The 12,260-nt window shown below is 41.9% G+C and overlaps 1 protein-coding gene across 2 annotated transcripts; it reads left to right on the plus strand.

Annotated features, from left to right (window-relative positions):
* The first annotated feature begins 4,672 nt into the window (after nucleotides 1-4,672).
* Nucleotides 4,673-12,260, plus strand: LOC127327123 (AMSH-like ubiquitin thioesterase 3). 2 transcript variants are annotated; one of them, XR_011755475.1, is made up of 15 exons: nucleotides 4,673-4,909; nucleotides 5,134-5,198; nucleotides 5,283-5,370; nucleotides 5,903-6,067; nucleotides 6,186-6,292; nucleotides 7,078-7,183; nucleotides 7,291-7,337; nucleotides 7,726-8,050; nucleotides 8,230-8,319; nucleotides 8,396-8,458; nucleotides 8,566-8,640; nucleotides 9,894-9,956; nucleotides 10,387-10,439; nucleotides 11,702-12,134; nucleotides 12,167-12,260. XR_011755475.1 is itself a non-coding variant. In XM_051353908.2 (14 exons), the coding sequence occupies exons 1-14, from the start codon at nucleotides 4,787-4,789 to the stop codon at nucleotides 11,880-11,882; spliced, it is 1,551 nt and encodes a 516-aa protein (XP_051209868.1). In that variant the 5' UTR covers nucleotides 4,673-4,786; the 3' UTR covers nucleotides 11,883-12,260. The 2 variants fall into 2 exon arrangements, 1 of the variants encoding a protein (XP_051209868.1); XM_051353908.2 differs by having other exon boundaries at nucleotides 11,702-12,260.

Raw genomic sequence — 12,260 nt, forward strand, 5'->3', positions numbered from 1 at the left:
GTTCCACGTTGGCGCCAAAATCCCTGGTGTTGCGCCGCACTACACTCTTTCACCAACAACCTTTACGTGGCCTTCATCTCCTACTGGTTCGATAAACCTTGGTTTCTTACTGAGGGAAAAACTTGCTGCTGTACGCATCACACCTTCCTCTTGGGGTTCCCAACGGACGTGTGCTTTACCGTCACAAGAAGCTACTTTCTGGCGCCGTTGCAATCCCTGTCGCACGCCAGCAGGGAGCATTTGTGAGTCTTCACAAAGCAACAATAATCAAGTTGTGGCATTCCGGTTTGAGTAGAGCTTGAAGAGCTATCATCAAGATCAAGCGGGATGCGCAAGGCAAAGGTATGACCTTGCTAGGTTTTCCTTTTACCGGTCTCAAGGTGGTTGATGGGAGACCGGATTATAGGATAGACAGCCGCACTATTAAGAGGGGCTTTCGGTTGGGTAATTTGATCACATCGTCTTAGGGAGCTCAATCCTTTGCATACTTTGCATATCCTTATTGTTTCTTGGTGTTTCTCCGTGTGAGGTTCTTGAGCTTGTTGCTAGCTTTACAACAAGCCCAAGTTCATCGAAAACGGAATCCGCATGCATCTTCTATTGCGTTTTCGAGTTTGGACGTCTTCACCGTTTCTTGACGGTGGGAGAATCCCTCTCTAAAATCATCTAAAATATTCTGTGAGGAGTCTCCATATTCTTCGTTATCTTTCCAACAAAATTGGTTTCATGTCAATCGGAGTTCGGGAGCATTAGTTATTAAAGAAAAAGGAAGAAGGAGAAAAGAATAAAAAGAAAAGAAAAAGGGGAGGGGCGGCCGGCCGACCGACCGGCCTGCCGGGACACACGCCGACCCACCCGGCCGAAACCGGCCCGGGCGCTCGTGCCAGGGGCGACATCGAGGCGCCCCGACCTGGTCCGGCCCAGAGCCGGCCGCCGACCGGCCCACTGGCGCCAACTCCGGCCCGGCGGATGCCCCGCCCCGGCATCTCCTCTCCTCGGCGCGCGGCCCACTCGCCGGCTCGCCCCCGTGCGGACGTTTTCCTCTCTCCGCGCGCCTGCTGCCCCGCCCGGTTGGTGGGCCGGCCCGACCGGACCCCCGGCCGGCCTCCTCAGCCCAACATCCGGTTAGCCGGCTGGGCCGCCGGCCTGGGGCGTTTTTCTGCCCGTTTTTACTGCGCGTTTTCCTGTCTTTTTCCCCAACGGTTTTATTTGCTCCCTAGCTGTAAATAGCCCTTCTTCCACCTTGAGCAAGTCAGTTCTTCCCATTCTCTCTCCTCCATTGTTTCCTTTGAAGAACTTGCTCTCTCTTGTCTCCCCCCATGATTCTTGCTCATTCTTGAGGGATCTAAGAGAGGAGATCTAGATCTACACTTCCACCAATCCATTTCTCCTCTAAGTGAGGGGAACTCTTGGGATCTAGATCTTGGAGTCTTTTGTTGACTTTCCCCATTGTTCTTCCTCTCCAATCTCATCCTACCATTTGTTGTTTGGGTTGGATTTGAGTATGAAGGACTTGAACACCTCTAGTGTTCTTGCTTTGCATCATTGCATAGTGTTGAGCTCTCCACCACGATTAGTTCGAGTGAGAGACCGTGAGCTTGTTACTCTTGGAGGGACCTCCTAGTTGGCTTGGTTGGTGCTCCGGTGATCTCTTCGTGGAAGATTGTGAAGGGGCCCGGACTTCTCCTTCGTGGAGCTTGTGAAGTGGTTGTGGAGCTTGCCATCTCCGGAGCGGAGGAAAAGCTAACCATAAGGAAAGGACCATTATCCTTCGTGGGTGTGGTTCGGAGAATAGGGTGAGCCTTCGTGGCGCAGGGAATCCTTCGTGGGACCTCCACTCCTCCAAACGTGACGTACCTTCTTGCAAATGAAGGGAACACGGGAATACATCCTCGTCTCCGCGTGCCTCGGTTATTTCTATACCCGAGCTCTCTTTCCTTGTGATAGCCATCGTGCTTGAAGTACATATATCTTGCTATCACTTGTGCTACATATATCTTGTGCCTATCTTGCTTAGTTCTAGTTGCTATTGTTACACTTACTTGAGATTAGCATATTTAGGGTTTGTGCTTGTAAACTAAATGATAGTTTAATTCCGCATTTTTACAAGACAAATTCGCAAGAGTTTTTTATTGCCTATTCACCCCCTTTAGGCGACATATCGATCTTTCAATGTGACCCACTACTTACGGTGTCTGATATAACAACAGAACGTTACCACACGTCACAAAGCAAAATCGAACGACATTGAATGCATGCGTACCTATCATCGTAAATAGAAAATCCGCATTGATTATTAATTAATGTTAGTGGTATTTTGGTATATCCTCTTTGGTAGCATGCATGGCTAAGGCTATTCGATCAATCAGGGTTTTATTGCTAAAAGTGACCCAACTCTAGGACAAAATTTATAAAACTCATATTCACCATGTCTAATGGACGTATTTATCTTTGAATATTTATGACGTTTTGTATTGGCTTTCCTTTTATATTTATAATGGTAATACTAAGGTTTTTCTTAGTCTTTCACGCTATGTAAGACCCCAACATCCAACCTCCGTGATACCTAACTCAACATGTGCCAAAATTGCATACTTTAAAGGAAGCAATTGATATTGCTTGAGCAATCCGCTGAACTTTTAGTTGAGCATTCTATTCGCCTCGTCTTCTCATCGACACCTTTTTTTTTTTTGCACTCTATCGCTCTATTTGACCTTACATTTCTCAATGAATCGCGAAAGTGAAGGGATGTGGTGTTTTGATTCTTAGGTGCATATGAACCTATTATAAAAAAGACATAAAAAACCAAATTTCAAAATGTTATAAAAATTTGCCCGTGTACATCCAAACATTGTACGTTCGTAGACAAGTTTTTTGGGGAAAAGCATTTTATGTGACTTGTGTAAAAACAAAAAATATTTACATTGGACGTAAATACGGAAGTACTTTTGTACTTACACGCATGAATGTCGATGTTTCCATCACCGTCCATTTTGCTTTGAGATTTGGATAAAAGGAGGAGAGAGAAAACTACTTTTCCCTCTACCACGATGATCAGGAATCTCGAGGAATAAATCGACGGTGACGGAAACACTCACACCCATGCGTGTGTACAAAATCCATTCTCGACATAAATAATGTTTTTTCCCGAAATTGGGGAACAAACATAATGTGTAAATGTACATCCGAAAATTTATTTTAGATTTTTTTTGACATTTTTAAATATATTTTTACACAACGGGTTCATATGCAACCAAGACCTGAACTGAATTTCCCGGAAGTGCTCGTCCTTCTTTTTTTTTTAGAATAGGGAAAGGTCACGAAGAACCTGGAAAACTGCATTAATTCAACGGTGGGTGTACAATTACAAGGAAGGCCTGAAGAGAAGAAGAAATTACAACATAGGCCCTAGTTTTTTTTTGCATAAAACACCCTACAGTAGATCACAAAAAAGCGATCGAATACTTGCTCGCTGAAGAAGAAGAGCCTCTGCACATGGCCACCCCTATCACTGCCGGTTACATGACCACTTGGGGTAGTACGGGCGCTTGACGCCATGACGAGGCTGAAATATGTTCTCCCGTTGAGGATGAAACGCTCAAGAGTCTTGTGCTTGAGCTCGGCGAGGCCAACCTCTTGGCCAAGGATAGCAGTGGCAGGGAGGTGCCGTTGCTTGGGAATCGCCGCAGCAACTGTAGTCTTCACGAACTCCCTCCACCACAAACAACGGCAACGGAGCTATCCCCAACCTCTCCCTCACCACCAAGGCCGGCCAGGAGGAAGGGAAGAGCTCGAGCACCGCAAAGCAGGAGAAGGCATCGCTTATTACCTGAGCTTGTCTCAGAGGTCTTCACGCTACCCTTCCACCTTGAAAGCATTTTTGAGGAAGCTTGACGGCGACCGTCCGGTGCCGCGTCAGAGCACCAAGACACGAAAGCTCGACACCACAACCTTATTGTCGGAGATCCCCAAGGTATTCTTCTCCGCCGATGGCAGCGCTCGCCACCAGCGCCACGCATAAAAGAAGATCACCCATAGGCCGTACCAGATCTGACCGGGAAGAACTGGTACTCCACTCCCAGACGCCACGGAGGACCAAACCCTAGAACTACTATATACAAACAAAGGCTGGAGCCTTTCCTCAGCCACTCCCCGGCGGCATCGCCGCCGGTGAGGGCCTCGGATCGGCTCAGAGCATGGGGAACTTCTCCCAACTACTGTAGCGAGGAGAGAGAGGGGGAGGGGTAATGAGAGCTCTGCTCATCCTTCTTCATTCCTACATAACGGAGCTTCTACTCATCATTCCCCCACATACACCTCTTCCTCGCAGTGGATGGAGGTTAGTCAGTTCATGGCGAGGTTTACGTTGGCCCTCAAAACAATAGCGCATTCTATTACTGAGCTTTGAGTGACATCACAATGGTAGAATGTGTCACTATCTCTCGACCTAATTCCGATGGGAGGATTCAGCTTCTTCTTTGGAGAGCTTGAATCACCAAAACATGTTTAGGTTGCATGCAGAGGAAACAACGTGAAAAAATCACAGACCAAACAAGCTTTTAATTTTTTTCTTCTAAAAGGTAGAATCCTCTCAAATTTCTCCCAAATTCATTTGAACCAACCCATCCACGTTAATTAATTTCCCTATCCTGAAGGGTACAACTGAAAGACTACACCGGCGTGTGGAATGCGACAGTGTGACTAATTCCCGAAGTCCGCTGCTCCCTTCCTAACCCGCGTCGCGAACTCCTCGCCGGAGAAGGAGAGGAGCTCGCCAGAAAAGTCCATGGGGCCACCGCAGCCAGCCAAGGGCATCATCAGCATAGAGGCCTGCGCTCGGCCGATCGCTGTCGACCACCGCATCAGCCTCCCCTACTACTTCCGCATCGCGGGCACCCTCCTCCGACAGGTCAAACCCTAATCACCTTCGAAATCTCTCGCGCGGAATTCCTGCTGTTCCTCCAGATCTCGCCCTTTTTGGGCTGAAAGTTAAATTTCCAGTTGTCCTGTTGCGCAATTCGCGGCAGTTTTCTTGTTCGATGTGGTGAATTGGGGATTGTCTTGTACGCGTGCTAACTAGTTCTATTCTTAAATTGTGTTACTAATTTTGTTACTTGTGTGTGCTCTGCACAGGCCAAGATTTATCGAGATGAGAAGAATATCCTTGACCTGTATGTCATCCTCCTGAGATACACGAGGTTGGCTGAACGTTGATTGATTCATCTTGATATTTGCTTCTTATTATTGTGACCAGTTTACATCTGACGCCTGACTTGGTGCAGCTTGCTGTGTGAGACAATCCCCAAGCACCGCGATTACCCCATATTCAAGTCGAGGGAAGCAGAGTTTGTCAGGAATGCTAACTCCTCTGTAATTCCTCTTTACGAGCTCAGTAACTAATAGGTTTCTCCTGTCAAGCATTGAATTGATTAGGGTGTGACTAGTTCTCAGTTGACTGAGAACTAACTTCGTTCTGAGTCAGATGATGTCATCAAACCCATGTTATAACTCATGACTAGCATGAATCACGAAGCAAATCTAATGATCCGGAGTATTTTTCTTAGTTGCATCCCCACTTATAACTGAAGAAAACTCAGTTGCAACCCCACTTGCAACTGAAAAAAACTCAGTTACAACTTAACTTGCAACTCGAATGAACAAATCACAATGCAATCAAATGGTTTAGGGCTTGACTGAGCACGAACTTAGTTCTCAGCTACATGAGAACTAGCAATACCGAATTGATTAAGATCTCATGATTAGATAGTACATCTCGAGCCTTATATCTGTTGCGCATAGAGGGATGTATCATTTACAAATCCAATTTGATCATGTTGAAATTATGACAGTAATAGTCTCCCCCTCCCCCGGGTTGTTTCTCTAACAGACCTTTTTGTTGTAGACACTCATCGATGTTGTCAATGAGCTTGAGTCTCTGAAGCCAGTTGTGAAGCAGCAGATCTTTGAGCATAATAGAAGAGGTACACCAGAAGCTGATGGTCTGAATGGAACCCACTCTGCAAATCATAGAACAGAGAAGCATCCACCGACTACATATTCCACACAGGTAAATATGGTGCTGTGCAACATTTCATAGTTCCGAATCATTTATGGAAAGAGAGTTACATCTGCCAGCTTGTCAGGTGTTTTTCTTGCTATTCTTTCTCATTCATTGTCTTCTTCAGCCATTTGTAGGAAGCAATAACAGATCATTACAAAAATTCTCCCCAGATGGGAGACATAATATGGCAGCATTACCGAGTGCCCAAACTGATAGGCAGATCCGCAAGCAGTATGTGTATCTTCTGTTCACATTTATGTCAATGATATGCTGTTTTTGTTTGGCTTGGCTACCAATTATGAAGGGGAATGCTAAACTAAAACACTGGTAACTTGATCAACTTCTTAAAGCCAAAAGTAGGCCATAGGGAACACTTCATAAGCAACGCAGTAACTTTGTTATCCAATTGCATGAATTTCAAATGTATACATCATATCAAATATCATTAGGTTTTTCTTCTTTGAGTTAGGTCAATTATCACTTCATCATTTCTTTCGGAGTAGTGGGTTGAATTAGGAGATTTCAGAGATCTAGATCTACTTTACATATTCTTTTAATGCAAGAACATGGAACAGTTCCACTGTGCTTATCAATGTCTTGGTGTCCTACTGTTGTATAAGTGCATATTTGAAGTTTGACACCACGTTAGTTGTTTCTGGTAATTGGTCATTCTATACAGTACACCTTCAGAGTTGTAAAGCAGAGAAACATCATTTCTTTAGCAAGAGGCTAAGTGACTTGCAAAATCAGTGAAACAATGTTCTTTCATCTGACTATGTATTTTATTAATTAGATCTGGCAGAATTATAGCAAGATTATCTCTTCTAGTTGCATGCATTTGACTTGGTATTTTCTTAGGCTCTATTTTCTCCTTATACAATGTGCTTTCTCTAGACAAAAAAATCACTATATTTTCCTGACATTGGCATCCATTAGTGTTAAATAGATTTGTTATGCTAATACTTTCTATCGTGTACTAAGCTTGACTCTTTTCGCTTTCTGGCTAAATTATTTAGATTTTCAAATCTGCCTCTTCCAAAAGAAGAAACACTGGCAAGACACTCGATATTTGGACCTAATGGGCTTCATGGACAATGGACTGGGCCTGTTGCTGCAATCAAGGCATGTTTGTTTTCCTTACATTATTTTCCCAACATGTTTTCTTTGAGAATTTAACCATAGAGGCGCAGATAACCATTACCTTACAAATTTTGTGCTGCTTGATGCAGGTCCAGTATCCAAGCAATCTTGAGTTTACACAAAGTGACATGACAAGGTGAGATGTTAGACCACAATTCGGAATCTTTTGTGACCTTTCTTCTTTTGAAAGCTGTTCTAATTGGTCTGTCCAACTCAGTGACTCAGTAGACCCTGTTTGCGACCTGAAAGCTCTTGAGATTCATGTATGCATTCAACTATTTTGAGTGGAATGCTCCGAACAAATTTGAACAATTACTATGTCATTGCCCCAAATTATTTTATTGGATGGATTAAAATTAGATTTAGAAGAAAGCGGGATTTGACTAGCCAAATTGAAATGAACTAATACAAGATTGTAATAGAACTATAGAAGAGGGATTGCAGAAGTAAATCTGCCATATATGACTAATTTATAAGGAAATCTACCATGCTGATTGTGACATTTATCACTGTTGCTTCTGCAGTCTAGTGCCAGCTATGTTGAACCAAGATGGTCTGCATGGTCCCAGTGTCACATATCCTGATAGCACTACAAAGGATGATGATGATATGAAATCTGTGCTATCTCTTGATGATGGTCGATGGTCTGCACCCACAGAAGAATGCACCTCAGCGCCTTCTGTTAGTCTGGAGGGAGAATTGTCCCAATTGAATATCAGACAGCCTTCACCCCCACCTGTCCTGGCGGAGGTACATCCTGAGCGTAGACCAATTTCTCCATCAAGAGTTGCTGATCCAACACCTGGGCTTGCTGTATCAGAAACCGGTCGTTATCAGAATTTGCATGTGGTAAGTACAAAATACAGATATTCTGTTGTAAACGATAGTGTTGCTCTGGACCTATAAGCTATAGCCTAGGTCTGTAGGAAATACATGAGTATGGTTCTTCTATCTGCATTTTTTTGTAACCTACATACTGTATACCTAACTGACTTTGACTGATGAGTTCAACTTTACTGTCTTGTTAGCCAGTGAAGTTGATGGAGTGTTTTCTAAGGGTTGCTGAGGCAAACACTAAAAGAAGTTTAGAAACATGTGGGGTTCTTGCTGGTACCCTGGTATGTGCATCATTTTCCTGAAATGGGAACATTTATTTGGCTAGGCTACTGACATCACATTTTTATTTCCATGCAGAAAAAGAGAACTTTTTATGTGACAACCTTAATAATCCCAAAGCAGAAATCTACATCTGATTCGGTAAGTTATTTTTTGAATGTTTCTTAGGGTAAATTAATCATTGTGAAACATATTATCTGAATTGCAGTTCAAGGGATTACTTCTGCAATACCTTTTATTTTTGCCAGTGTGAAGCTACAAATGAAGAAGAACTATTTGAAGTTCAGGACAATGGCTCACTTTTCACTCTTGGTTGGATTCATGTAAGTTCAGTTCAAAGAATTTTTATTTTTCATTGATGCCTGTGTTGTTTGCTCAAGTCAATAAGATACATACAGTATATTTAAGGATATGTCAATTAACATGTTTTTATTAGCTCACCATCTTCTTAACACATAAATGCATAAACTCTGCTTAACCACTAGGAATGTTTTACAAAGGTGGATACGTTGATATCAAATTCTTTAGCTTGCATTTGTGTGTATATTTTGGGAATCTTAATGATATGCCTTGCAAGTTCAACCTTGAACGTTGATATTTGTCCGTATAATTTTCTGCATTGCATGATTTGCATACATGTTGCCTTATTCTGGACAATGAATCATGCACTTTCGATACACAAAGGAAGGTGGTGCCACAAGGGCATCTGGTAATTCCATATTTGATAGGCAAAATTATGTTTTGCCACTAGATCTTTTTCTATTGCAGTTTTGCAATGTTGCGTTATATTTTGCACTAGGTCATCTCACTGAATTACAGACTTTAGAAGAATGTAACATTAAAAACCTGCATAGCGGAGAATGTGTAAATTCCTATTTAAAATTGGTTCAAGGAAATTCATGAAACTCAGGCCTTGTTTAGTAGGGGTGTAATTTTATAACCAAGGGGATTTGGGATTTGATGAAAGCCTTTCTTTCACCCAATCCCCTCAAATACAATTCCATCCCAAACTCCCAATACACAAGTATGGTGGAGAATTTTTAATCTACATAAAAATGAGGGGTTTTGTGGGGGATATCTTGGGATTATCCCATCCAATACCGGCTTAGTGAACGAATTATTTGGGATTTTCGGGATCTGGATAATCCTCTCCAATCCCTTTAAATACACTAGAAGTAAACACGGCCTCAGTTGTATACCGTGCAACATTTGGTGTTTTCTGTAACTAGACCAACAATTGGAATTAATTAGGAATACGAGTAAGACTAACCATAAATCCTATAGTGTGAGAACTAGGAGATGATAACATGTCTAACTCATATGGATGGCAAATAGTAACTTGTAATGACCACTTTGTTACAAAGATGGATATGGTAATAAATAGCTGTTTCTATAGTATTAGTCATTTGGATTGTATCAAATGGTAAAATGTTGATGCCATATGGCGATAGAATATAATAATGTGCTCTGTACCTAGGCATAACTTAGCAATAATGTGTTGGTTAGCTGACTGCTTTTTTCCTCTGGTGTCATAAAAAAGTTGCTTTACTCACCAATTATCTGCTTTCCTTTACAGACACATCCAACACAGTCCTGTTTTCTGTCTTCCATTGATCTCCACAATCATTATTCGTATCAGGTAATGTTGGCAGCCTGGATCTCACAGTATGATTACCACTTAGTTGCTGCACAGTTCCATTATATTATTTTTTGAAGAACTTAAACTTTGGCCAAGAATTAGTCCAACAATACATGATTTATATTATACAAAATCGACATTGTCAGATTCATATTCAAATGGTATAATTTTTTGGCTCATAATCCATATTTTATTCGCCAAATTCTTGGTCAAACTTAAATTTTGAAAAGCATGCACGCCTTTTTTTTTTAGAACTGAGGGAGTTCATTCAATAGTTACTGATTAGTGTGCACCCTGCTAATTTATTTCACAGTTACCTGCTAGGTAACCAAATTAAATAGTGTACTCTGCATCGTGATTTTCTACAATTCAGTGTAGGAAATACTATTAGTTTTATTTCATCTTCCATTTGACATTATTGTATTAACAGGTCATGCTACCTGAGGCAATTGCAATAGTTATGGCACCTACCGACACAAGAAAGTAAGAATTTAATTGTTAGTATGTGCGGTTGACATCCAATTTTGCACTTTGTCTTTCACTATATCACTATTAGTAATAAAAATTGTATGGACTAGGGTAGGCATCTGCTGAATTTTCTTGAATGAATCTCTTGTTAAAAAACGGTTTTTAGTAATAGGTCGGATTATTCAAACATACGCTTCTCTAATCTGTACATAGTTCAGTTTCATATTTTACTTTCTACTGTACTAGGGAGTATTTATCAATATTCACCAATGACGAAATCGCATTGAATCTTCTTGAAGTTACGCAACTTTGTTATTTGCCCCACAAAATTTGAAGTTACACTTCAGTCTCCTTAAACGCGGCAACTGCAAGAACCCGTTTGCTAACAAATTTCACTGACACGACACAACAATTAGTTTATTATTGTAGCTTCAGGCCCATGTTTAGGGAGCATTTAAGACTAGAGCCTAAGCATAATTGAGGGTTTCGACACCAAACAAGCCAACATCTCCTGGCTTGCATCAGAACACAAAGGACTTGAGGAGACCTTATGCCAAATCACTTTCCCGTTCTTTTTCCTCTATTTTTCTGCATTCTAGGTGCCGTGATCTCGTACCCCTAAACCCCTCAAATACGTGAAGGAAATTTCTGCAATCATGCCACACACACCAGCATTAATTCAATGGAAAAAATTGTGCGCGTCCTTGCGTGTTGGGGAGGGAAGAGGGGGTTTAATTTTTCACTTTATAGAGCATTAGAATGGCCTCTGCCTTCCTCAGGAATCCCTCGACAATCTTGACTGGGCATTCCCCATTTCGACCCCTGACCATGGGCCACTGCAGCATCATCTTTTGTGCTCATGGGTGGGGAGTTGAGGCTTCCCAATTGTTTTTCTATTCTATTTCGTCCATACTGGCAACTTCTAGCGCTAACACATTGAAGTATCAAGGGTGCAGGCTAGCTCAGACAAGTCTGTTAGCAAATCGTGATTTCGAAGATTCATGAGGGTGGAGAAAAGTATTTGGGGCACAGAATGCAAATCAAATGTTTGAAAAGTGGAAAATAAAACATTAAGGAAATGCTATATTATTTTCCGGACCGCTCTTTGTTTATGGTCATAAAAACGTCGACCCTTCACTACTATGTCCATCTTTAATCCCGTCGTCTATACTTACTCTTAGCCATTATATTTGCTACTTTTACTGAACCTGAATCTGCAGACTTTTGCATGTCTAATATGATCATATGGTCTTGTTCATATACTTTGTCTTGAACAGAAAACATGGTATATTTCATCTAACGGATCCGGGTGGTATCGGTGTGATTCATGATTGCCCGGAGAGGGGATTCCATCCGCATAAGGCGCCTCTAGATGGCTCACCAATCTACGAGCACTGCTCCCATGTGTACATGAATGCTGATACAAAGTTTAATATGATTGACCTCCGAGAACGGTGAGAGATATGAACTTCATTCTATGATAGTTTGAAGGCTATACTTCCGACAGTTGAACGAATTGTCTGCCTTTATTCTTATACTGTGCTGAAGACGAATTGTGGATTCTGATGCAAGTGATTGTACATAGCTATTGCATGTATAGAAATATCTGCTGTTGAAAATCATTGGTATCTCTGGGGAAAACTGAGGATTTGTGTAATTTGTGCTTTCTCTTACCTCTCGAGCTCTCGAGGTATACACTTTTGAAACAAGGTGTCAGGAGATGGCCACACTTTTGAAACAAGGTGTCAGGAGATGGCCACTCTCATTTTATGCTGAGATTAAATGTAAATCATCGTATATTTTACTCCATTTGAAAATACTTCGATTCTTATAGCA

The sequence above is a fragment of the Lolium perenne genome, chromosome 3, assembly GCF_019359855.2.
Source record: "Lolium perenne isolate Kyuss_39 chromosome 3, Kyuss_2.0, whole genome shotgun sequence".
In the NCBI taxonomy this organism is placed as follows: domain Eukaryota; kingdom Viridiplantae; phylum Streptophyta; class Magnoliopsida; order Poales; family Poaceae; genus Lolium; species Lolium perenne.

Coding starts and splice junctions, on each gene's coding strand:
- LOC127327123 (XM_051353908.2), top strand. CDS start 4,787: ATGGGGCCACCGCAGCCAGCCAAGGGCATCATCAGCATAGAGGCCTGC. Junction 8,320..8,395: donor GGGTTCTTGCTGGTACCCTG/GTATGTGCATCA, acceptor ATTTCCATGCAG/AAAAAGAGAACTTTTTATGT. Junction 8,459..8,565: donor AGAAATCTACATCTGATTCG/GTAAGTTATTTT, acceptor TATTTTTGCCAG/TGTGAAGCTACAAATGAAGA.